This window comes from Amaranthus tricolor, chromosome 10 (assembly GCF_026212465.1).
Source record: "Amaranthus tricolor cultivar Red isolate AtriRed21 chromosome 10, ASM2621246v1, whole genome shotgun sequence".
In the NCBI taxonomy this organism is placed as follows: domain Eukaryota; kingdom Viridiplantae; phylum Streptophyta; class Magnoliopsida; order Caryophyllales; family Amaranthaceae; genus Amaranthus; species Amaranthus tricolor.
The window spans coordinates 1,341,845-1,368,367 of NC_080056.1; the positions used below are offsets into that span (position 1 = coordinate 1,341,845).

The window sequence follows — 26,523 nt, forward strand, 5'->3', positions numbered from 1 at the left end:
CTGAACTCTAGACTGGAAGCGCTTACATTTGAAAATAAGTTAAAATATAGCTTAATGTATATATATATATATATATATATATATATATATATATATATATATATATATATATATATATATATATATATAAAATTTTACTTATCCATTTCAAAAATTCCCTTAAATTACTCTTCAAACACTTACGTTGTTTTGTGTTTTGCATTATTTGGGTTTGTGTGTTTGTTAGCTTTGTTTTTCTCCTCTTCTTTACATTTATATTTACAATAACAATTTGTAAATAATAAAAAAAAAATTTCATTGTAATTTCCCATTAGCAATCCTAAATCAAACCTAACAATAAAAATTAAATATTAACACGGTTTACTCTTCCTTCCAATTAGGAATGCTCAAGACGAAGACGGAAGTTCCTCCTTCCATCTAATATATAATATATATCAATTCGGTTAATAATCTCCCCTACAAACATGAATCAATTATTACTATTTTTTTAGTTGTTTTATTCATTTTGAATTAATTTTATTTTTAGACAACGATTAGAAATAAGTAGATGAATATTATACTCAACCCAAAACCTCAGCAATGACGCTTAGGGTTAATAAATTACTTGTATAATAATTACTTACATAAACATCTTTAAAATGAGTAGTCCAAATAGATTCTTGTCTGTGTTCCTTGGTACATCTCCATTCCCTTAACAAAACAGAATGATTGTAGAATCCATCCATGCATCCTAAGAAGGTAATCTTATCTTTTGCATTAATAAAAAAAATATTAAACAAACTTTGTAATTAACAATCAACATTAAACATAATGATAATAAAAAATAAAGACAAAGACTTTAAAAGAGGTACAAATCTTAACCATGGCTTTTGTATAAATTATTACTATTCTTTGTTAAAGTCATTCTCACATGAGAATGAGCTCATAATTATTTATTACTGTTTTCCAACCTCAGACTAAAGTATATGTAGTATTTTTAATGGATTTCATCCATTTGAATATTATGGTATTAAGTCTTATATTTAGTCTTGGTCACAATACTCTTCATAAATAAATAACAAGTGTTGCATACTTGCATGTAGATGCCCTCTTATTAAATAAAATGCATTACGAGACATTTAAAATTAAACAAGTTTCTAAATTATTAATAAGACTTTTGACAAATAAAATTGAGTGTAAAATGAGTCTAACGATACTTTAAAATTAAGAAGAGTCTTGTATAAGCCTAAATAATAAACAAAAATAGATAAAATATACTAAAAATTTGATGCGACAAAGTTTAAAGATTGAAATTTGAGTTGCATGTTGACAAAGGATGGTGTTTGATTAGGAGCAAATCTGAGCTAAACACTCACATTTGAAATGTGTTGTAATTTGACTATTTATTCCTTTATTATCCCTTTGAAATATTATTATTTAACTAAAAAATATAAGAATTTTTTTTTAACAAATAATGCGATACCAGATGGGCATAGGGGTATACGTATTATTATAGAAAGCAAATGGGGTATTAGAATTACCATGGTTTCTCTAATTGTTAGAGGCAACAGCTGTAATGTGGCTTTTCATTTATACTCTTAAGTACATCAAAGAGAAAATAAGTAGTAATAAATAAAAAGGAAAATTGAATTATTTAAATGATATTAAAAAAATGGGACTATAAATGAAATTAAAATAAAGTAATAGATTTATTTTCAAAATAAAAATAATTTAAAATGAAAAGAACAATGGAACAGGAAAGATTAATTAATTAAATTAGAAAAGAAAGCATACAGTTTGGAATCTAGGACTCAAAAGGCAGAATAGGATAGATAGCCTTTTGGCTGAAAGTTCATTTTGTCCTCCATTGTTGCATGAGCACTAGATCCAATCCTCATCATTACTCTTATCAATTTCCATAACCTATTATATGTCAACATTAAAAGTACCATCCTTTTTCCTGCTTCAAAATCAAATTAACCATAATCATGCCATAGACATATTAACCTTATTAATTTAGTGCTAATTATCTTATTAAACATGTAAAAGTTTTAGTGTTTGCTTTTGCCTATGAGAATTTGGTAGGTAAAATGTCTTATCAACTAAGGAAAGTAAACATTTTCAGATTTATCATATGATATCTTTAAAGTAAAAAAAAATATATAATCTTCATATCACATTAAAGTATCTTTGAAAAGAGTATGATCTATCATCTTTTAAACTCTAATCATAATTTTTATGAAAGATATACATTAAGTTACGAAAATTTATAATATTTTTACATTACAATAAATTATTCACAATTGCACAAACAATAAGAATCTAAAGACAAAGATATTCAATGAGAAAAAGTAGAAAAAACTACCTCAACAAGACAAATAAAAGGAAATGTTAAACAACTTTAAGCAACAAACTATGACATGTTTATGATGAATAGACCTTTACTTTCTCTATTATCTACTTATTGCTCTGCCTAAGTTTGCTACAAATGCAAACTCTTTCACTCTTTGCAACCGACTCATCCATCTATGTCTAATTGAACAAGTTAAGCACACTTGCAACATCTAATAATAATTTTTCAAAAAAAGACTTGCTATGAAAAATAAATGTTTCATACTTTCAAGGGCAGTGGAAATATATATTACTTAGGAAAAAGAACTTTTTTTTAATTGGATCCAACTTGAAAGGCCCACCAAACACAAATAGCATTCATCCAACTATGACTACTGATTCACAGTGAAAAAATCTCACTCTTGAGACATTTTTCATACATAGATTAAATAGATCAATTAATATAATTATTACCATATACACTCCTTATTTTAAGGTCGTCTTGCCAAGCAAAGATCTCTCAAAAAACAACTCTTATTTATTAATGTACGTAATAGGAGAACAATTGACCTTGCCAAAGCAACCAAAATTCACTTGTCGAACAACTCCTTTACTCAAATCGGTTGTAATTCATGATAGAAAATACATTCTTTCCAAGTAACCTTTGTAACTCTATGCCACTTTGTCCCTCATAGATTGTATAGGCAATTAATGTAGAGTTTATCAAGTAAATAGACTATCTCACATACTAATTTAGTCTTTTAGGTGAGTTATCTCATTTGTTCTATGACAATAGAATTAGAGTCAACTCAAAATGGTGTTCTGGGTTAAACCATCCATGACCAAAATGTATGCCAACTAATAGATTCATTTTCAACCAATAATGAAACTTTTCCATTCTTTTGTACTCGGCAAATTAAGGATTAGCTAACAAGCTCAATAGCAAACAGGTAAAATATTTAATCACACAAAATGCAAGTTAATCGAGTAACACATAATCTCTACATCACCCAACAGCACATTTCACTGTGACATTACACAATATGCAGTCACTAGAACCGCTTACAATCTAAGAAGGTGTGAAAAAATAATTGGTCCAAACCTCATAAAAAAGTACAATAATGCGATAACGGTCATAATGTCACAAACACGGCACCGACACAATACCTCACAGGCGAACATAAAAATATGAATTATTAACTTAAAATACTCATTTATACTACTAAAGTTTTCTATAACATTATATATATTTAAAACCTTATACATATTTTTAAAAGATTATAATAGCTAAAATGTTTGAATGACTAATAATGATGGTCCCAGGATGATACTTCATGAATTTAAATATCCTAAAATTCGTTATAAAGCAGTTAGAAGAGACTCATTGTTATTCCATGAACAGGCCAAGTCCGGAAACAAGAGCAAAACAAATGTTTACCTCGAAACATTTAAGTTTAGAACCTTAAAACACAGAAGTGATATGCCGAAGGAAAGCGAGGAGCCGAGGTCAACTGATCATAAATTTAATCTATATCAAAACTGAAATGATGGCATTCACATAAAATCACCAACAATGTGTTTACAATTATTTCGGCTAAATGTAAACATACTCAATGTCATAAGATCTTAGCAAACAAAGAACACACATGGGTAGGCCAAGACAAAAACCTAACGTGCATTTTATAACATAATTATGTTTCAACTCACTCAAAATGACTGCTCAAAAATGTGGCTGAGGAGCAAAAGATACAAAACAATACTGATCATGATAAGATAACTCATAGTTAGATAGTAATCCAATTAACGTTAGAGAATGTTTACCCAAAAATAACAATTTATTAGATAACCCGAAATAACTTTTGGGATGACCTATACTCCATAATCTTGTCTTCACCAACCCACACTTTATATCTCCACTCTACTAGCCTAATAATTTATTAAGGTTGGTGCACACTGTTTTAGTAAATTATTTTGACAGTCAAACATAGATAGAACACTCGAATACTTCACATAGGTCGGATATGAGATCTCAAATCGGAACAACACTTAAATGTTCACTTTGGCATAATGGAGGAGGGGGGAAATGTTCCAAAATTCTGGCTTCTAGTAAAAAGAGATTTACCAAGAATACCAACTCAACAAGATGCTCATGTCACTAAATTTTATAGAAGTACTAGGCTAATTAACAAACAGCACAGAGAACGGGCCCCGACTAAAAGATTTAAGGACAAAAAAGATCGATCAAAGCATGCATTTCAAAGAAGGAATTGACAGAGAAAAATCAGAAAAAACACATTTAATGATAATATTGACCTTAATATAAAGGATGCTTGTTTTCCTCAATAAACTGGTGCTTTAAAATCATAGATGCTGATTGTACTTCATAGTGGAAGTGGTCCAAGCTCTTCTTATAATGCACAACCTTGTGAACTTCACGTGACAATGAAGCCAAATTAAATAAGAAAATTGAAGGGCATAATAAATCTCTAGACTCTTATGTGACAATTAGTCCACTAACACATTAAAATAACCAAAATAAAACTCTTGTAAAGTGAAAAATTAAAGAGAGAAAGAAAGGTAATATGATTATTTTGAGGAGCTTTATTTATATTTCACAGGAAAAAAGAATATCTAACCCCGTAAGTACTTAGAATCAACATAACATATAGATGAAAATTTTTTCTTTCACCCTTGTAATAGGGATCTTCACCAACTACATGAAGAATCAATTCCCTCTCCCTCGGTAGGGGATTTTTTGTCCTTACCTCGAAATCCCCTATCGTAAACGGAAAAGTTTAGATGTTGAGGCTAGGGGTTGGCTTGGGAGAGGAATAAAAGGTAATTAAGTCAATTTGAAGATTTTTATTTATATTTGAATAGTACTTAATGTCTAGTTGGTTGGCTAATTGTTAACCAAATAAATATTCTAGCAGAATAAGCTCGTTTTGACATAAAGCCACCAACTTTGCCCTTAAGTACAGTCAACATTCAACTATCAAGAGAGTATAAGACCTTATTCAATACCAAATCCTTGTAAGATGACAATTACTGAATGAATTAGGATACCGGCTAGCCACTTTACATAGACAAGATACACTGCCTATATTCTCCAAGTTTATGATACTATTACATTAAATTCAATGCGTACTATCCAACTAAACATGAACTAAGGTCTTAATCTCAGCACTTCCATCATAAAAATCCTCCAGTATAAACACCATAATTAAATATCATTTCCTAAAAAACAAGGAAACCCCAACTTAAGGCATTCGTTATTATATTACTCCTTTTGTCTTTTAAGAATTTGCCTCATCAAATCTTAAAAAGCTCTCATGAGTTGTTGCTCAACATAGTGTAAAAACAAGTCAATATAGCATCGCATCGAGTGCGTTGTAAAGGTCAACGGGCGTGGGAGGGAGGAATATGTCCTAATGAATTTTAATTTGGTCCTTAGACATTAATGATTTACTTAATAAAATAAATAGCACAATAGAAATACTCATATGTCTCGTAGAATATGCTACATTTTGGGTTTTCTTTGTGAGAACTTTCCACCACAATTTGCAAATTTAAAGAAAAGATGAATAGTAAAAGTATTTATTATTTGATAAAGCTAAATAAGGTGAAAAGAATTGCTAATACCATTAAAAACGTGGCCAACTAGAAGGAGAATCAGATTCTGGTCAATAGAAGGCCCCACAAATCCAACTCTGACCAGCCTTCACGGAGCTCCTTCAGTAGGGGCCAACTCCGTCAATCGCTCTCCGATCAAACTTACAGTCTGTAAAACAGCATCAGTTTCACAAAACAGTGTGCTACTGCAAGTTGCAATGAGACATATTTTTCCACTTTTGGACTCCGATAATGCAGGCATTTTTTTCCCTTATATGGAATTGGGGGAGGGGCAACAAACAGGACTCTCATGTAGGATTTGCATTACCCTAAAAGGGCAAGGCTAAAGTTAGGTAAACTATTAGAATGACATTCTACTGTTCTTATTCACTTTCTTAAATTATACTACTCCCTCTATCCAGAGAAAGAATTACTACATTTAGAAATCGAGTGTTTTCTTAGGGTTGAGGAGGAAAATACTTAGTTGGAACTTGAGAGTTGGGATAAATGTGCGGATAAAATAAAAAAACAAAATAAAAAACAAAATAAATAAATGAATTGAAAATTAAAAAAAGAGTACGGGTCACAATCAGGTCATAATCAAAGACAAAAAAGAGTACGAATTAAAAAGTAAATTGTAGTAAATTTTATGGGATAGATGGAATAACATCTTTTTGTTCCTACCTACCAACCCAAATTCCTTTGATGTAAGAGTCCATCAAAGTCACACTACATGACTACATCCATCCTCTTGAGTTGCGTCATTGACTAGAAAATTGTGAAATCTTTTAAAATTAATGATGCAAATTCAAATAAACAAAAATATTTACGCTAGTAACTCCGGTCTCCATGGTCCATACACCAAATTTTATGCAAAGATATTTCGTTCAGACAAGGTAACTTAAATAGATAACCTATTTTAACAGAAAATTGCACCCCTTACAATCCCACTGATAAGATAAAAATAGAGAAAAAAAAAATGATGACTGGGCAAAGACCAAACAAAGACTTGATAGCTAAAGTAGGTGGGGAATTCCACTTGAAATAAATAAAGAAAGAATTCAATAAAAGTTTTTTTTTTTCCTTTTTTTTCTCATATTTGGTGTGGGGCAGCTCTCATTAGTTCACACTACAGTTATCAACTATTATCAACTAATCTATATTTCTTCCCCCGTGATAAGTGAAAGATCAAAGTTGGGTTAACAGCTTTTGGTTGCTTGTGCTAAATCTAACCATTAATATTCATAAGCAAAGCCAAAACTGCAAATCTTGCTAATTAATTAGTGGTAAGTTTAAATGCTTGTTCACTGTGCAACTATCACACCTAATTAACGTATGTAAATAGAATTGTTTTTGGTTTAAAAATAAGTGCCAAGCTCCCACCATTGTGCCAAAAGTCCAACACGATTACCTCACACATGAAATGCAAAAAAATAACAAACATTATAAAAGGTATTTCTTTAAACCACACCAGTTAACATTTTGGAAATCAGGACACGAGTTCTACTTGCTAAACTCAAATATGATAAACAGGAAGCTCTCAAACCCAAAAAAAAATATAAAACAAAAAACTGAATAAAAGGAAATACTTATTTATAATATATATATATATATATATATATATATATATATATATGAAGAAGTTCCAGTGAGAACCATCCTTATATGAGAACCAATCTGCCTGACAAAAAAGTGTTACTTTTTACTAAAGAGGTGTTACTTTTAGGCAAAAAAGCATTTATTTTTCTTAAAAAAAGATGATACTTTTCGATAAAAAACGTTACTTTTTGAAAAAAATTTAAACACAACTCACAAAAAGGTGTTACTTTATACATAAAAAGGTGTTACTTTTCGAAAAAAAAACGTGTTACTTTGTATTTATATTTTTTTGTGAAAGTAACACTTTTTTGCTAAAAGGTTAAGATTTTTTTAAAAACAAAAGTAACATTTTTTTTGTGCAAAAGTAACACCTTTTCTGTGAAAAAGTAACACATTTTTATCGGAGAAATTGGTTCTCACGGTTCTCATATAAGCTTGGTTCTCACTGAAACTTGACCTATATATATATATATATATATATATATATATATATATATATATATATATATATATATATATATATATATATATATATATATATATATATATATATATATATCATTATCGAAATGTTAGTAAGTGGTTCCCACCTAGGGTGAGGTTTAAAAGGGTTAAATGTACACAACCTTATTTTTGTTGATGATAACACTAATAAAGAGATTATTTCCAATTGACCCTTGATAACAAACATCGTGTGCAACTTCATATAAATAAGAAGTGACATAATTTATTAAGTCATTTTGTAACTATAATCCATGAAAGAACTATAAATCATTGGCCCTATCAAAATTAGAAAGACGTATATATGTATATAAAAAGATTTCTAAAATATGAGAATTATGGGTTGACCTTGTAGTCGAAAACTTTTCCTTTCCACCCTTCTTATGATAAATTTTGATTCTCAAAATGTACAAAAAATTAATTTTCCTCTTCCTCTTACCCATAGAGAATTAGCTTTATCATGAAATTAAAAAACTTAGCATACCCAGCGGCCACACCTAGTTCAGGATTATGGCCTACAAATAATTTGTAATACCATAACAGCAAGCAAAAGTCAATGTCTTAATGAAGTTTCCACCACTAAACAACATAGGTGACCGCATTTGACTCGAGCACAAGAAACTGCCTTTAAATCCCTCCCACACTGCATATCTTCCACACCCTCTTCTTTACCTTTGCTTCACAAAGAAAACCAAGAATTCACCAGCTTTCAGCTCCCTCCCTTTCTTCCTTTCACTCACATAAAACTTCTAAGCTCGTAGACATAAGAATAAATTTGAATATCCCCAGTTACCAATAATGGTGTCATGTAAGCTTTTTAAACAAAGTGCAGAGCTACTTTCAAAAGTTGTCTTGGTTCTCTTGCTGAGCTTAGCTGGCCATAACACCAACCTTTGTTCTTACCATCCTCATGCCACTCCAGATTTCACAAACTTAAGCTCACTTGACCTAATATCATCACTTAAAAAATTGAATCTAAATGGTCACTTTGATTTCGATAATACCATTCGCGTAGCAAATGACTTCGGCAATAGATACCATTTCCTTCCAATGGCTGTATTGTCACCTAAAACAGTCTCTGACATTTCTACGACAATCAAACATGTCTTCAACATGGGCCATAACCCACACCTCACGGTTTCTGCAAGAGGCAATGGCCACTCACTTCAAGGCCAATCACAAAGTCATGGTGGCATAGTCATCAACATGCAATCTCTACACGAACCAAAAATGCATGTTCAAACTGGGGAGCTACCCTATGTCGATGTTTCCGGGGGTGAATTGTGGATAAACATTCTGCATGAGACCCTAAGATACGGATTAGCACCTAAAACGTGGACGGACTACCTTTATTTAACCGTAGGTGGAACCCTGTCAAATGCCGGGATTAGTGGCCAAGCGTTCAGACATGGACCTCAAATAAACAACGTCCACCAGCTGGAAGTTATCACTGGTAAGTTCTCAACACGATTGCTATACGTAACTTCACTAAAAAAAAGTAAATAATAGAATAACAGGTGGCTATTTTTCCAATAGAAGGTTCAAGTATAGCCCAATAAAAACATTCCACGCCCTTTTCGGAAAATTATTTTTTCTTTTTATGAGTGCAGGAAAGGGAGACGTAGTGAGCTGCTCAGAAAAACAGAACGCTGACCTCTTTTACGGTGTTCTTGGGGGACTAGGACAGTTTGGCATCATCACTAGGGCAAGGCTATCTCTAGAACCAGCCCCAAAAATGGCAAGTATCTCATAATTTATAGGCTATATCTATTCAAACATAACATAGCTGTAATCAAAAATACCTTTTTGACAATCTTACAGGTGAAATGGATTAGAGTGCTTTACTCGAATTTCACATTGTTCACCAAGGATCAAGAAAAGCTAATATCAGATAATTCATTTGATTATGTTGAAGGATTTGTCATAAAAAACAGGACAGGTCTTGTTAATAACTGGAGATCTACCTTCAGTCCCAAATATCCTCTTCAGGCTAGTCAATTCAGCTCAGAAGGAAAAACTCTCTACTGCCTCGAAATGGCAAAGTACTTCAATCCCGAGGATGTGAACACCATAAACCGGGTTAGAATCTTTAGCTGCTACTAATTTCTTATGATAATATTTGTATGGAAATGGAAATAATTTTTTGAACCTAAACGTCTTCCATTACAAATGCAGGAAACAGAATTATTATTGTCCAAACTGAACTTCATCCCCCACACAGTTTTCCAGACAGAAGCATCATATGTTGATTTCCTAAATAGAGTTCACCTATCAGAAATAAAGCTCAGAGAAAAAGGACTGTGGGATGTTCCTCATCCCTGGTTAAATCTTATGGTTCCTAAGAGTAAGATATACAGTTTTGCAGCAGAGGTATTTGGTCGAATCCTCACAGATACCAGCAATGGTCCAATCCTCATTTATCCTGTCAACCAGTCTAGGTAACCATACATCTGATACTACTGTTTTGCCCTTGCAGAAAAACTAAAGTGGTTCATGCTTTACTTTTTATTCATTTTTTTGGTGTGAAAACTAACACAGAAACTGTATTATGCTTGACAGATGGAATGGCAGGACATCTTTGGTGACCCCAGCAGAAGATGTTTTCTACCTTGTTGCATTTCTATCATCTGCAATACCATCTTCAACTGGATCAGACGAACTAGAAAACATTTTATCAAAAAATAAACGTATACTAGAATTCTGTGAGATGTTTAAGCTTGGAGTAAAGCAATATCTTCCACATTACAACACTCTGGAGAGATGGCGAGTTCATTTTGGAGATCGATGGGTTGATTTCGCACGAAGAAAACTAAACTATGACCCTCTATCAATCCTGACACCGGGGCAAAAAATTTTCCAGAAAGGAAGATCCATTTCATGATATTGGCCAACAGCAATAAGGGAAAGCCAGTCAGTAAATAATCTATCTACATAGTCTCACAAGGTTTAGCACCTTAGGGCTAGTATCTCCAGGTTCACAAAGTAATTGATGTACATTATTGTTTTTCCTATATACACTTTCATAACAATTTAGACCAAGAAACCCATATTTTTTTGTAAGTTTGAAGTTAAGTGAGGGAAATTCAGTTTTATAAGCTATTAAGAATCTAAGTTAGAAAGATAACTTTACAACACAGAAAACAAGAATTTTTCAAAAGTTGGTGGAGTTTACTGCAAGGGATTCTGAAATGACCCACACAAAAAGACACGCATAAAGATTGCTTTTAATAGTCAAAGTAACGTGAAATAAAGCATATACCATACGAAACAGACACACTGGGTTTTAAACAAACATACCTTACATGTTATAAGTTCATGATGAAAATCTGAAAGATATTCTCTGAAACAATATATTTCATTCTGACACTCTATCTTCCTTCCAGCCAAGGCCTGGTCGACATTGTTCACCCTGGGGCTCTTCATAGTCACGCGCATCAAGCAACGAAGCTTCAAAATCAGTGGAGTCACTTGCAATAGGCAGAAGACTACTTATATCATCTCTAGCACCGAAACCTCCAGCTCTTATCAAATCCTCAGTATTTATAGTAGCCTCCATATTAACCTCTGTTGATGGATCATGAGAATGTCTAGGTGCATCCTGTCGTACAACCTTGCTTACAGATTGGGGATCTGTGACGGAGAATTGAACAGTATGTACGACAGAGAATGAGTCCTGAATACGAACGACATCCTGTTGAGCCTTCTCAGATTCAGCTCCTCCTTTGTTCTGACCAATTTCTGAGATTTATAAAGCTCCTTAAACATAATCAAAATGAAAATGCAAGAACGAGAAAAGAAATATAAGAAAAGCAAAATAAAATTGATCGCAACCAATCACTGAAAGAAAATTTATTTCTTTAGAACATTATAATGCTAGAGTAAGTGAGTAACCACACATGAAGCAAAAGCAAATCACACGAATATCTTTCCTATATTTTTCATGTTGAATAAAGGATGGTGAGCGGTAAGTTTGTGACAACCAGTTAAATAAACCAAGTCACATCTTATCTTAAGATCATAAAAGGCCACATCTTAGGATTTAGGCTTTACATTGTTGATGTTATGTAAATAAAATTGTCAGGCTCCATGCTCCATGCTCAATGCATACAATTTCAGATCAAGCTCCTCTTTCAATATAGAAGGTCATATCTTAACAGATCCATTATGATAGACATGCAACAAATCAACAATCACCAAGCAAATGAAAACTAATTTTAAAAAGTTAAGCAATTTCACAAACCCTGTTAAGCAGTGTGCAGTAAAGTAGAAAAACTATCAAAAAAAAAAGGCACCAACGCTGCTGCCTCCACATCCTAACTACCACTAGTCCGCTATACTGATCACATCGTACAAGCTTAACCCTCCCCCCCCCCCCCCCCCCCAAAAAGAAAAAAACAGAACCAAAACCAGAAGATCTAAAAAATACCACTACTATGATTTCTCATTAAATGAAGTCAAAACATACTGTCCGTACAGGAAATCAAAAAGATTTAAATATGACTATGTGGACTCCTCAGAAAGGGAAGTCATGAACAGTAATAGATATCCAAGACAACAAATGGAAGACACCTAAATCTCATAGAAGATCAACTCTAGATATTGTACTGGTATTGATTTACTAATAGACCGACAACTTTTGGGTGTAGAATAACTCTGAGCCAAGGGAAAAGATCAGAAAAGGTTGCAAACAAAGGAGAAGATCAAAAAAGTTGCACACACAATCCAGTTAATTTTACCAAGTTCAATTCTACAAACTGTCTATTAGCAAAATTAGAAAACTAGCAACCAAAAATAGCTGCTAGATGGCTTGAAAGTAGAAATATTAGATATTAGGAAAACTACAAATAGGTTAAAAATGTTGTGAGTCAATAAAAAAGTTTTCTACTCGATATTTATTGCTAAAAGGTTTCTTGTTTGTATAGCAGCAAAAGTGAAGTCCAGAAGAGAGACAATCTTATATCCTGAATCTAGATTCGACAACTGACAATACTTAAATGAGTTTAAAATGAATTACAAACTAGCCATTATCTTCTAAACACATCATTATTTGAACCAACAGGTTAGATATGCTGAGGGAGAGGCCTGACTTGGGTCTATACATCAATACAGCATCTATAGCATTCCTGACCATGCCTGAATTCAGAAATAAGTAACAAGTTTATAATTTTAGACGAATCTGAAGTTCAAACCATTAACACATTCAAAAAGGCAGAAGCCAATACCAGATGTCATTGCAGCTCCTTTATTTTCCATTGAATTTATACCGGTAGTAGCGTCAGCAGCTGTAAAACAATACACATGAACAGATTAATTCACCAAAGAAGCGAGTTTAAAAATCATCCAATGTCTATGAGATGTACCATAATTGAGCTTCTACCTCTAAGACTGAGGAAACATACGTCAAAAACTTGGAAACATGGAATTCAAAATTCCAGTCAAAGAATACACGAATATGTTAACAAATTCTCTCACACAAATAAGTAAGATAATGATTCGAATTGTACCCTAAGAACAACTTGACATTCTCTCAATGCCACTGACATGACTCCTAGAATCAACATAATGTGAAGGGATCACATATGAAATTTATACTCAACCTCTAGACACAAAAAGGTATTTTTTGTTGTTGAAGCAAGTACCAAAACTCCTAATAATGAAGATGATTTTGAACACATAATCGAGCATGCTTTATCTTGTACTTTGGTGGAAGATATGGATCTATCAAATTGTAGTGTGTTGAGGTTTGGGTCGATAAATGAGGTGAACAATGTGGAGTATATGATATCTATTGGACAAGGTAAGAGCGGCTTTGAACAAGGCATGTAGGAACTTCACTAAGGATGCAAGACCATGTCTTGAACGAGGCAAGGCACGGGAAGAAGGTTGCTCGATAGAGGAAACATGGATGCAGCTATTAGAGAATGCACAAGCTGAGTGCTCGTTCGAATAGAATAAAGGCTTATTCAAGCAAGCCAGACAGCAACAATTAGTGAAATTTCTTACCAAGGCGCTTGTTCGAGCAAGTTAATGGCTCGTTCGAGCAGCTTGCCTTGGATGTCCAACTGTTACTTCTCTTACGTTTTGGGTGCAATGAAGGGTGCATTATTTCTTTGATTTATTGTACTTGAGCTTGTTGTAAGACAGCGAAAGCAATAATCGAAAACACGAAGAAAATAATAAAGATTCAATGCAAACAATAAGAAAAAAGCACACCAAGAATTTACGTGGTTCACTATCAATGGGATAGCTACGTCCACGGGCAACAAGATCAAAAGTTCCACTACAAAACTGCAAGATCACAAAGATGAACCAATGAATTCTCTCTAGAATGGTTCACTTTCCCTCTTGTGTTTCCCATGAAACCCTAACCCTAATTAAGGGGTGTTTATATAGTAAACCCTTTTGGAAGAGAAATTAGGGTAACAAAACCCAAGAATTAACCGTTAAGATTTGGGAAATAACCTACATGCTAAAAAAGCTGAGTTGGCTATCTTTAATGGGGAGAAAACACCAAATCGGCGTTACACACTAGACACAAAACCTAGAGATTAGAACATAAAGTCGAGTTGGCGGTTTCCCATACGCCATGGAAGTCAACTCAGTGTAAGTCTCTGGAAAAACGCACTTCAATCCAGCAATGTAAGTCGACTCGTCTTGAGTCCCTATGCTATGAACTGATAAATTTGACTAAAACTGTAAAATAGAGATGGAAATAGTAAAATGACAAAAAAGGAAATATACTATAAATTGATGATTAAAGGAAGATTACAAAATTAACGAAAGATAGACCAAGCAATTCGAGAAGCTTGAGATCTCCTAAAACGAGTAAAACCCATCCCACAAGTGTATTACAATTTTTATGATACTAATGAGCCTCTAATTCCTCTTATTTATAAGAAAACTACCACTTAAAACTAACTTATTCCCCAAGTTACTTTTAATATTGTAATTACCTAATTACCCCTTTGTAAACAGTTATTCCCAAATATCAAGTGTTGGAGTTTTTGGTGTGACTTTGAGTGCACCAACGTGTATGATGAGGTTGGTGGTGTGTGGATGTGTGTATGTGTGTGTATGATGATGTGGGAGTCATTATAGACTTTCTGATGAGCCGCTCGACCCACACTGTGGCATGCTCGACCGAGCCAGTTGGCTCAGCCACATCAATGAACATTCTGATATGCTGCTCGACTGGAATACAAATCGCTCGACCAAGACCATTTCGCTCGACCGGTCTAGCGAGGGTCCAGAATGCACTTTGTTTTCTTGCGCGATAAGTTTTACGGGAATGTTTTAATGTGGGCCTTTGCCTAATCATTGGTATACGGCTACTACTATAAATAAGAGTCTGATACACTCACTTCAAAGTTGATTCAAACCCATCTTCTTTATCTTCTCCAAGTGTAATACTTCTTTGTAAGAGTTCTTGAGAACTCCATTGTTTCTTCACATAATCAAGCAAGCTAACCACCACCGAGGACGTAGCCCACATTGGGGTAAACCTCGTAAATCTTGTGTCTTTGATTTTGCTTTCTTTCTTATTGTTTCTCATTGCTTATTATTGAAATGTTGTTTACTTGCATTGAACACCCTTGCCATTGGTCTTAGGTGTATTCTAGGGATAAAGATTGAAACTTAATACCCTAGTGTGTTTGTTTTATCATCAAGTCATAGCACCCTATCCCACAAACGCCGACTCGGCATTTGCCTACTAAACTCTCCATCATCTTGATTCATCTATCCATGTTTAGACTCTAGTTTGACTCACCCAAACATTAACAAAGTTAATGTGTGATTATAGTATGTTGTATGCCTTCTATATAAAGAGTTTATGAATTCATAGAATACACAGACAACATTGTGAGTAACAGCTAATACAAAAGAGGGGGGCTAGGGTGAATACCAAAAGAGTTCCTTTTCTTTGCATTAGTATTTTTGATCTCCATTATTTGGGAGATATTTAGCTTGAGAGTTTGTTCTCAAATGGAAGGTTTATTTCATTCTTGTTTGGTTGAATCCAATTGTAAAATAAGCATTTGTTGAGGGGAGGTATCCAAAATACCTCATACATTGTGTGTTCATTCTTCTATAGATATTGTTGTGTTTTTCATCTTGTTTCTCACTTGTTGGAGTCCTCAAATAGCTTTCATTTCATTTGTTTTACCTATAGTTCAAACACCCTATATTTCAAACACCGTACTTCACAATACACATAGTTGACAGTTAAATGATTCATTTACTTTAGTCCTGTGTGAATCAAAACTAAAATTCGAGTGTATTTCTTCAAATTGATTGATTAACCTAAGGAGAATGGGTCAAAAACCAAACACTAATCGAAGCCTAATTATATTTCACACCAAATGTATAGGGAGGAACCGTGGCAAAACTCAACTTAAAAACATCAATTAAAATCAGAAAGATTCCATCATCAGGAACATAGACTCGATACTTTGCCATTAAGTAATCGAAAACATGATCACTGCGTGAAATTTCAAGCAATTCATCCTTCAACTTAAATTCAGCACAATAACATAAACAAAATCCGATCAAGTACCATAATCACTACTCTACCAATTAGCTTATTTATTAAGCTTTAAAATTCTCCATTTCTAACACCAAAACCTATATGAAAAAAAGAAATAACCAACAAAAATTGAAAAACAATGAACAAACAGAAAAATGACCAAATAAGTCCTAACTCGATAACTACAATAAAATTGAAAAATCAACCATCATAAATTGAAAACTAGCAATATATTTGAACAACAGAAAAAGAAATCGACACATATTGATGACAAAAAAAATGAAAGTGAGGAAGAGAGAAAAAAAAGTACCGGAACGTAAGAAGAAGAATTCGCTGGAGCACGGTTGTGAAGACTGGAGAAGGATTGGTTTGTGTTCGTGGGAAAAAAAAAAATCTTTTTATGATTTACCGCCATCCTTTTATATATTACTTAATTCGCTACTCCAGTCTCCAAGTCTAGAATAAGGGAGGTGGCCACGCATTGTATGTATTCAAATTTGAAAGCCCACGCATGAACTCATGGAAGGGTTTAAGAGGCATCCGTTCCGATATTTATTTGATTTTGTATAATTAAATTTGATTTTGATCCTTTTTTGAAAATGAATTTATATATATAAATATAAATAAAATGTGGATATAAAATTTGTTTTGATCTGACTCAAAAAATCTAACATAAATTCGATATAAATTGTTAAACACTCGGCTACTAAAAAAGTCTATGCTATTAGCGAACAGTTAAACACTTTATAAACATTAAATTATGCGTAATGCAAAAAGAGAAAAAATAAGTAATGCATACATGATATACTTTTTAAAACATTTCAAATATTATTACATAGGATTTAGAGAAAATACTTTTTAAATTATAAGATAGGTTGAGGGAAGGAAAATATTAGGTGAAATTTGATCTCAAGACCTTGCCTATAAAAGACGATATTTGCTTCAACTAAAACAAGACTCGATCTTCTATTTAGACAAAATAACTAAATAATATTATAAATCCTGATAAATTACTTTTAAAAATTCCACATTTGAAAGGTTTTATTTTAACAATCTCACCTTTAATTTTTTAAAAATTTTTTTATGAAAAATTTAACCTTGTCCTCAACTTTTTTTAAAAGGCATCTCACATTTTTGCTCGTGGCCATGTGTATGTGCATACTTGAATTGTTGTTACTATAAGCATATTTACGGGACCATTCAATTATAGGAACAACAATTCCAATATGTACATAACCATTAACGTAAGTTAATGTATTACCTACATTAACAAATTTACCACTATCTAAAATCTTTAACTTCACTAAGTCATTAAAGATGTCATTAAAGATGGGCATCTATAAATTTGAATTACATATAGAAAAACATATTAATTAATTTCAATTTTAAAAAACCCTAAAATAGAATAATGAAGACAAAAAAATAAATAAATTTTAAATTTTAAACACAATCAGAAACCATAAACTCAAAGTAAAGCCAAATTAACTCAAATATTATCAGCAATTAGGAGGAATAGTATAATAATTTACCTTGTTTGATGATCATCAATGACGGACGATTATGGAGCTTCAATGGCAATGGAGTTGAATGTTTTAATTTGTGCGTCAAAATGTAATGTTAGACAGAGAAGTAACTACATTGGTTAGTGATTATCTATTTTTAAAATTAATGAGGGAGTTGGGTAATTAAGATGAGTTAATTCTTAACCTTATGGATTTAAGTCAAAAGGAAAAAGGGTAAGTCAAAGATGAAAATCGGATTCAGCACGTCAATTAGTACAATACCAATCACATGGCCCGAACATCGTAAACAATTAATTTTTGGTGGCTGTAATTTACAAAAATAAACTTTAATGTTGTAATTCGCAAAACACACAACATAAAGGTTGTTATTTGCAAATCATCCTTTATAATATTATGTTAGAGCTCGCTTGGATTAAATGTAAATATTTAAGAGTAAAAAAGTCAAATTAATGGAATAAAGGTAAGTAAAGATAGGAATAAAGTAATTGAAATAATCATGAAAGCGTTAGAATGAGAGTAAACTAAAAAAAATAAATAAAAAGAGAGGATGATTTTCATCATTTAAAAGAAAATATTCCTTTTATCGTCACCTAGGGTAAATTAATATCCGATACTAATTATTATTTTATCCATTTTTATTACTTTATAACCAATTTATTCAACTCTTAAACAATTAAATTTCTCTAATTATCTATCCAACTAACTCTATTTTCCAACTTTAATTTTTATTTACCCCAAATATTTACACGGGGTTGTTACATTTTTAATTGCTTGGCTTCAGAATATGAATGAGAGCCGAGGATCACTCAACTTCACACCACTAGAAGGTCCCTTTATTCCGCTATCCTCCCGTCTCCCTCTCTCTCCGCTATTACAGAATTAGAAAACAGTTCGTAAACCCTAATTAGCAATCAACAATGGCGAACTACGATCTTACTCCAAGAATTGCGCCGCATTTAGATCGTCATCTAGTATTCCCTTTACTCGAATTCCTTCAAGAACGTCAATTATACTCAGAGGATCAACTACTCAAAGCCAAAATCGATCTCCTTAACAATACTAATATGGTCGATTATGCCATGGACATCCATAAGAGCCTTTACCATACTGAAGACGTTCCTCAAGGTTTGTCTTATTGTCTTTCACTCACTTAGGGTTTCAGTTGTTGTTATGGTATTGATTTTGTTTTAAATTGAGAATATTTATTGCTGTTTTGAGTTTAGAGATGGTCGATAGGAGAGTTGAAGTCGTTGCGAGATTGAAGGCCTTGGAGGAGTGTGCTGCTCCTTTGGTTGCGTTTCTTCAGAATGAGGAGAAAGTTCAGGAATTGCGACCTGATAAAATTTATAATCTTCAGATGCTTAATGATCGTTATCAGGTTTAAACATTGTAATTTTGTTATGTTGTCTATATCAATTGTTTGTTATGCTGTTTATAGTTTGATTGATTATTTATGGATGGTGCTATTTATCATTGTTATGCTATGAAAATGAATGGGGAAAGGAAATTCATGTGGACCACCACTAGGGTTGGTGTATCGGTTCTTGTTTTTATTGTAGGTGATGCTGTTTTAGCCGCTACTTGTTGCATTAAATGTGTTTATTTTCCTGGTTAGTAACCAAGGGTTCATTCACGTGTTTTGTTTGATTAGGAAAAGATCACGGAAAATTTAGCTTTTATCAACTAAACAATTTTTTTGGTTTCTTTACATTTTATGGGTTTAAGATGTTTGTTAAATTAATTCTGATTAAGTAAAAGTTGGTCGGAGTTGAAATTTTTTGCAAATAATGTATTGCTTTCTACTTCTACTAAGTATCATATTACAATGTCTTGGTGTGATTATCTGTCTTTCGTGATGCCTTTTTGGAGTAATGGTTCACTTAAAAATACTGCATATATGTTTTGGACAATTGTGTTTGTGAGTTATGACTGTTACAAGACGTACAACGTTGGTTGATGAAGTCCTTCTAATTGGGTTTATTGGGGGAATATAGTGCTCCTAGTAGATTCAGCTTTCCGTTATGATATATCACTCCATATGCCTTACTGGATTTGTGAAAATTACAAGATATTTAAAAACCTTTGATTTCTCATTTCTTCATTAGCAGGTTCTTTGCATGTTTGTGGGGAGAAGCCTTATGACATTGTAGTTTTCTCTTTTCTTCAATGCTCTTGAGCATCTTCCTATCTAGCTCTCAGTGCTTTTTGATGGCCTATCCAATGGGTTCTCAGCTCAATTTTTTTCTTTTTGTGAGGACTCAATTTCACCCGGCCTATAAGTGAACTGTTTGTTGGGACAACCTTAAGAATTGTCATGTTCTTGATCATGGTTAAGTTCACGGAAATTTGTCCTAAATAGTTGTTTTCAATTGCAAATATTTAATTGATTTGATTTGTGAAAATTAAAAGATGTTTAAAACCTTTGATTTCTCATTTCTTCATTAGCAGATTCTTTGCATGTTTGTGGGGAGAAGCCTTATGACACTGTAGTTTTCTCTTTGAACCGTCAATTTCTTCAATGCTCTTGAGCATCTTCCTATCTAGCTGTCAGTGCTTTTTGATGGCCGATCCAATGGGTTCTCAGCTCAAAGTTTTTCTTTTTATGAGGACTCAATTTCACCCGGCCTATAAGTGAACTGTTTGTTGGGACAACCTTAAAAATTGTCATGTTCTTGATCATGGTCAAGTTCGCGAAAAATTGTCCTAAATTGTTTTTTGCAATGGCATACATTTAATTAATTTGATTTTTTTGATTTCTATTGGTTTTTTCTCTTTTTTAATTTTTATTTTCTTTGTCTAAATTGGTTATGTAACTCTTTTAATATAATAATCAGAATAAATAGTTAAAGGAATCAGTAGAATGATTTCTTCTGTAACACGATAGTCTAGTGCGTGGAGAGGGAATGTTGTGAGTAAAAAGAGTTGAAGAAAGTATATGCCTATGAGACTTTTGTCTGGTGAAGGTTGCAATGATGGTGGTTTATGTAGTGTTTCTGAAGGGGTTTGTTTGGAACATTAGCGCTATATTTGCGTTGAATTAGCTGTCCATTATCTTATAGCAGTATCACTGTTTTTATTGTGAATCTCAACTTTACTGCCTTTTGAAAGAACTCGGTGAGCACCCTTTTCATGGCACTGAGTTCCGTTGTAGTCAAAGAACAAATGTCAAAACACCTTTGTTTCTCCTTTATGCATCGATGCACCAGCAACTTTGCATGGTTTCAGGGGGAATCCTTTGGATATTGTAGCTTAATCTCTGAATCTGCTATTTCTTCAATGCTCTTTGAGCCTCTGGAATTCTTTTTTTTTTCTCCCCATATATGCAGACTGCTTTTTGTTGGCTGATCCCATGGGTTTTCAGCTTTAAGTTTTTAGATCTAATGAGGACTCAATTTCACCCGTCCTACAAGTGCATTGTTTGTGGGGGCATCCTCGAGAATTTTCATGTTCTGAATTCTTGTCGAATGGCATTAATTTTTGATTAATTTGTATGCTTTTGATTCTTCTTGATCTTTTTCTTTTCTAAATTTTAATTTTTTTCCTCTAAGGTTCTTATGTAACTATTTTTGTATTGCCATCTGCATACAGAAAAAGAGAAGTTATAGAATATTTTCATCAGAAAAAAGTTAATTCACTGCCGTTTAAGTTGCAATGTGTTTATGCCTAGACAGTACAACTTGGCAAAGGTCTATGGTCCTTGTTTAAATCCTGCTTTGACTTGTTTGAATCATTTGCTGAGGATTACCTTTTATCATAATTTGCTGTAGTAAAAATAAGGTCGCGTCGCATCACATTGGCCGCTTTGTAAATGTTATCAAAATAAATGAACCGAGGGATATCTTATGGTTTCAACCAATTTTTAGGCATTACAATAATAGCTTAATGCTTATAACTGAAATTATTATTTTACATAGTATTTGTTTATTTTTGGCAACTATGCATGTGATTTATGTGATATAATTTTGTATTATTTCAGCATATTCTTAGATTTAATGTTGGTTTCAATCAGATTGGTCCAGAGCAGATTGAGGCGCTGTATCAGTTTGCAAAGTTTCAATTTGAATGTGGAAACTATTCTGGAGCAGCTGATTTTCTCTATCAGTACAGAGCCCTTTGCACCAGTAGCGAAAGAAGTCTCAGTGCTTTGTGGGGAAAACTTGCAGCTGAAATTTTAATGCAAAACTGGGACATTGCCCTTGAGGAGCTTAATCGTTTGAAAGAGATAATAGATTCTAAGGCCTGTTTCTTTTTTTTCAATTTTTTATTTGCTTCTTTTGTGGAGGATCAGTTCCCTTTTTTTGTCGTGTGTTAGCTGATGGTCATGAATTGCTGCAGGCTTTCACATCTCCTTTGAATCAAGTGCAGAGTAGAATATGGCTGATGCACTGGAGCTTATTTATCTTCTTTAACCATGACAATGGACGAACACAAATAATTGACCTTTTTAATCAGGATAAGTAAGCCTCTCATAGTTGTCTCCAGTCCTTTCGTTTTTTGAATATAATTCAGTTCCCGTCTTTTCTTGTGCTTTTGGAAGTCCTGCTGCTGACTGATTTCATTCTAGTACATACTCTTGGTATAAGGAGTGTTTTTTTTGTGTTTTATTTATTTTGTTGACTTTTGTATCTGTTAGTAGCTGGCGCTATGGTTCTATGGTACTTATAGGTTTCTTTTGTCATATAGTGACAGTGTTTTTGTATTTATCAGATTCACAAATTTACCCTTTAATCAAAAGAATTAATGTATCTTGCAGGTACCTCAGTGCCATTCAAACAAATGCTCCTCATCTAATGCGTTATCTTGCTACTGCGTTTATTGTTAACAAAAGGAGAAGATCTCAGTTTAAAGATTTTGTTAAGGTGATCCAGCAGGAACAATCTCCTTACAAAGATCCCATCACAGAGTTTTTGTATAGTGTCTATGTTAACTATGACTTCGATGAGGCTCAAAAGAAATTAAGAGAATGTGAAGATGTGAGTATCCTACTCCTTTTGGGCTAAACTTCTTACTCTTTGATACTCCTGTGGGGTTTTTCAATCTTCTATTGCTTCTTCCCCGTGGTTTTGCAAATGTTAGGATAAGATGCAAAAGAAAAATAGTGTGACAATTAATGAATCATACATGATTTTTTTAGCTTATTATGCTTGTGGCCTTTGTCAAATTTTCAATGTCTAAAGTTTCTTTCTTATAAATGCTCAGGAGGTATTTACTTGTCTTCACATGCAACTTAAATATAATAAGATGTTTGGTAAGTCTAGAATAGCATGATAAATATACACTATCTACCATGTTTGTTCTTGAATTCTTGAAGTTTCACAAATATGGAGTGTGGTTATAGTGAATGATTCTTTTCTACTAGTATTGTAATTTAGTTGGAATATCAAAATTGATTGGATGATCATATATTAACTTGGGAGTAAAAATGCTTTGTCTGGAATAGCATGACAAATATACACTTTCAAACGAAAGTTGAAACAAATTAAATAAAAAGTTGGACTAACATAATGGGGCAGAGGCCAGTGAGTGAAATTTTTTCTGATTGTCTTAATCTTACTTTTTTATAGATCAAGTCTTCAGCATTGTTCTTGTTGTGTGAATCTTATCTTAATGGTTTTTCATGAAAGTGCGTGGAAATGTAGAATAGATTATAATCACAAATTGTGTTTTTTGTACACAGTCGATTTATATGGCAATTTCAAAAAAGGGTTTTGAAAGGTTTTAATTTTCAAGCTTCACTTGGATTGTAATTTATAAATCTGGTTGGGACTGCTTATTCTTTTTATTTTGTAGTACTTTTTTACACTTATATTTTTTGCTTTCATTGCCTTTTCCAGGTCATACTAAATGATCCATTCCTTGGAAAACGAGTTGAGGAAGGCAATTATACTATTGTGCCTCTAAGGGACGAGTTCCTTGAAAATGCACGGCTTTTCATTTGTGAAACATATTGCAAGATACATCAACGCATTGACTTGGGGTATGTTTGTGCTTTATGATCTTTTACACTGTTTAAGAGAATATATATATTTTTTGCTTGCGTTGTAATCTATACTCCCTCAAGTACTTTGAATCTTCCTGTGGTGTTCAGAGTTCTATTTATTAAGTCCAAGTGCAAAAATATAAATATTATTGAATACTTCTGCAGCTTGTGTCTCTGGATTTGTTGTGTTCAACATTTAAGTGAAATTATGAATGTTTGTTGGAGAATCAAGTTCAGTTTACATTTTATCGATATAAGATACCTAAATTAATAGTGAAAAACTCTATTTAATCCCTTAGAATTTAAGCTAGTTTTATTTGGTCAGGGTCCTTGCTGAGAAATTGAATTTGAGCTTCGAGGAAGCGGAAAGGTGGATCATGACTCTCATACGCTCTTCTAAGCTCGATGCCAAGATCGACTCTAAGTCAGGCACCATAGTGATGGAGCCCAATTACCCTAATGTGTAAGAATACAATTTCTTGCCAATGACAACCCCTCCCTCTATCCTCTCTCCATTTATTTATTGGACCGTAGTTTTAAAATTTATCCATTTCTTTGGTTGCACGCCTTGCAGGTATGAGCAGCTTATAGACCACACTAAAACATTGTCAGGTCGTACATACAAATTAGTCGGCCAACTTCTTGAGCAAGGACAGGCACAAGCAGCAAGGTAATTGTCAAAGTGGGTACCGCAATGGCCAGTGGGTTATTCTGTGTGGTTAGTTATTTGTCTTTAAGATTGCAGAGTTTATGTAGATCTCCTAAACTTGCTCCGATACCTGGTTGAAATTTTCGAAGAATTGACAATTTTGACGGGAAACATCAACTGTTTTGTTTCTTACTCTTGGTTAATCTAACATGCTTAATAGCTGTTCCGAATTGCAATTTTGTTAATTTTGTGGAATGTACTATGCACCCTCTCGTATAACACTAATTGATAGTTTTAGTTGAAGAAAAATGAACACAATTGAATTGTTCTGAATTCTAAAGCAGTATTGGTGCATTATAAGAATTATTCCACAATATTTTAGAACGTTGGGCTATGTTCATGTTCTGTGAAGTTCAGAAAACTTCATGTATGAAAAATATTAGAGTGGAAGCTACAGATATTTTGGGCCATTAGACCATCTACAATGGTGAGCATTTTTTTCAACAAATGGTTAAAAAAATAAAAGAGTTACTTTTGTGAGAGACCATCTCCTGGTGAGACGAGCTCTAAATAACAAGCTTATATGCTAACAATTTGTATTTTTTGGGCTATTTGACCCATATATAGGGTGCATTTCACATAGAGACTTTCATACAAGAATTTGTGAAAATAAAAAATTTATGGATGTACATATACCTTTGCGACTTTTGCTTTGAGTAGTGGTATAATGATAAGACTTCATCTCTCTTACAACCAAGATAGTACACAAATTTTTATGAGTGACGGTCTTTTTGATAGACCATCTCTAATTGGACCGGCTCATCGTATAAGTTTTAAAATATTGTAGGTAGGAGTTAAGAATAAATAAGTAGACATTTAAGATACTGAATGTAGGCATAAGGATACGGTAAGTAGACATTAAGGATAATATAAGTAGACAATATAAGTAGGTATTAAGATTATGGTAAGTAAGCATTAATTTTTAATAGGTTGGGTTTAAGATACGTCTCTTAAAGAGACAGTCTCTCAAGAGACTAGCTGAAAATAATATGAATAAATTTTAAGGGTAGTTCTTTTAGTGTATTAATGAAGTATTAAATAAAGAGAGATTAAATTGTATAGATGATATAAAAATAGATTTTTTATGGGGTTTATTTTCAAATAAAGAAATGATATAAAATGAGGACCAATCCAAAATAATATTTTTTGATGCAATTTAAGAGATAGAGTATGTCTCAATTATTTTCTTTAATATAATTTATAAACTAAACAAAGTGGTTAAAAAATCTGAATAAGCAAAATCATTGTATAGTAGTATACAATGTTTTTTCATCGTGAACAATCAACTTGCGAAAGTTTTTAATTTATCAGGTATTTTGTTTTCAATTTTGTGTAGGTATAAACATAAAATCCTTAAAAGAGCCAAAATCTCCCCTTTTAATTAAAACATAGTTCAAATAAAAACCCGCAACGAATTAGAAATTGAAAATAACTTTTTAACAAAAAAGTCGTTATTGTGTGAATTGTTGTTATTCTTTGTCCATTTGAATTTGTTACACTTTAGAATTGAGATAGTTATAAGTACTAAGTAAAATAAATTATAAAAAACAAAGGGAGATGGTGGTAATTTTCGAACAAGCATGCATGAAATTAAAGGTCTAATATTCCAGATGAGGATAAGTCTGAAACAGATGAGAAAATGCCATATATAGAAGATGCTACACCTTTTTATCATGATAAAAACAAACAGAATCCACTATATAGGGACGATTTTAAAAAATAAACGAATCTTGCAAAAAAAAATGTGCTCACTATAATATGTAGA

The 26,523-nt window shown here is 32.8% G+C and overlaps 3 protein-coding genes across 11 annotated transcripts; 2 read left to right on the top strand and 1 right to left on the bottom strand.

The window, feature by feature from the left end:
* Window positions 1-181: 181 nt before the first annotated feature.
* Window positions 182-17,024, bottom strand: LOC130826117 (uncharacterized). 9 transcript variants are annotated; one of them, XR_009047019.1, is made up of 5 exons: window positions 16,857-17,024; window positions 13,245-13,304; window positions 11,320-11,760; window positions 4,624-4,740; window positions 182-1,939 (listed from the first exon to the last, which is right to left on the bottom strand). XR_009047019.1 is itself a non-coding variant. In XM_057691659.1 (3 exons), the coding sequence occupies exons 2-3, from the start codon at window positions 13,273-13,275 to the stop codon at window positions 11,378-11,380; spliced, it is 414 nt and encodes a 137-aa protein (XP_057547642.1). In that variant the 5' UTR covers window positions 13,276-13,304; window positions 16,857-17,022; the 3' UTR covers window positions 11,319-11,377. The 9 variants fall into 9 exon arrangements, 2 of the variants coding, with proteins under 2 accessions (XP_057547642.1, XP_057547643.1); XR_009047018.1 differs by lacking the exon at window positions 4,624-4,740 and adding an exon at window positions 5,953-6,091 and having other exon boundaries at window positions 16,857-17,023; XR_009047016.1 differs by lacking the exon at window positions 4,624-4,740 and having other exon boundaries at window positions 195-748; window positions 1,774-1,939; window positions 11,325-11,760.
* On the top strand, window positions 8,098-11,121 carry LOC130826116 (cytokinin dehydrogenase 1-like). Its single transcript, XM_057691658.1, has 5 exons — window positions 8,098-9,475; window positions 9,633-9,760; window positions 9,844-10,101; window positions 10,198-10,460; window positions 10,582-11,121. The coding sequence occupies exons 1-5, from the start codon at window positions 8,821-8,823 to the stop codon at window positions 10,901-10,903; spliced, it is 1,626 nt and encodes a 541-aa protein (XP_057547641.1). The 5' UTR covers window positions 8,098-8,820; the 3' UTR covers window positions 10,904-11,121.
* A 1,808-nt stretch (window positions 17,025-18,832) lies between the features above and the next one.
* On the top strand, window positions 18,833-25,052 carry LOC130826118 (eukaryotic translation initiation factor 3 subunit E-like). Its single transcript, XM_057691661.1, has 8 exons — window positions 18,833-19,194; window positions 19,293-19,447; window positions 22,079-22,306; window positions 22,405-22,526; window positions 22,823-23,042; window positions 23,904-24,046; window positions 24,375-24,512; window positions 24,624-25,052. Exons 1-8 carry the CDS (start codon window positions 18,987-18,989, stop codon window positions 24,721-24,723), a joined length of 1,314 nt encoding a protein of 437 aa, XP_057547644.1. The 5' UTR covers window positions 18,833-18,986; the 3' UTR covers window positions 24,724-25,052.
* The last annotated feature ends 1,471 nt before the right edge of the window (window positions 25,053-26,523 follow it).

Bases quoted from the DNA above. Each gene is read 5' to 3' on its own strand.
- LOC130826116 (XM_057691658.1), top strand. From the start codon at position 8,821: ATGGTGTCATGTAAGCTTTTTAAACAAAGTGCAGAGCTACTTTCAAAA. The intron at 9,476-9,632 runs GTAAGTTCTCAA...TTATGAGTGCAG, and splicing joins CCAGCTGGAAGTTATCACTG to GAAAGGGAGACGTAGTGAGC. The intron at 9,761-9,843 runs GCAAGTATCTCA...ACAATCTTACAG, and splicing joins TAGAACCAGCCCCAAAAATG to GTGAAATGGATTAGAGTGCT.
- LOC130826117 (XM_057691659.1), bottom strand. From the start codon at position 13,275: ATGGAAAATAAAGGAGCTGCAATGACATCTG. The intron at 11,761-13,244 runs GTATTGGCTTCT...TATAAATCTCAG, and splicing joins AGGAGCTGCAATGACATCTG to AAATTGGTCAGAACAAAGGA.
- LOC130826118 (XM_057691661.1), top strand. From the start codon at position 18,987: ATGGCGAACTACGATCTTACTCCAAGAATTGCGCCGCATTTAGATCGT. The intron at 19,448-22,078 runs GTTTAAACATTG...GGTTTCAATCAG, and splicing joins TGCTTAATGATCGTTATCAG to ATTGGTCCAGAGCAGATTGA. The intron at 24,047-24,374 runs GTATGTTTGTGC...TTATTTGGTCAG, and splicing joins CATCAACGCATTGACTTGGG to GGTCCTTGCTGAGAAATTGA.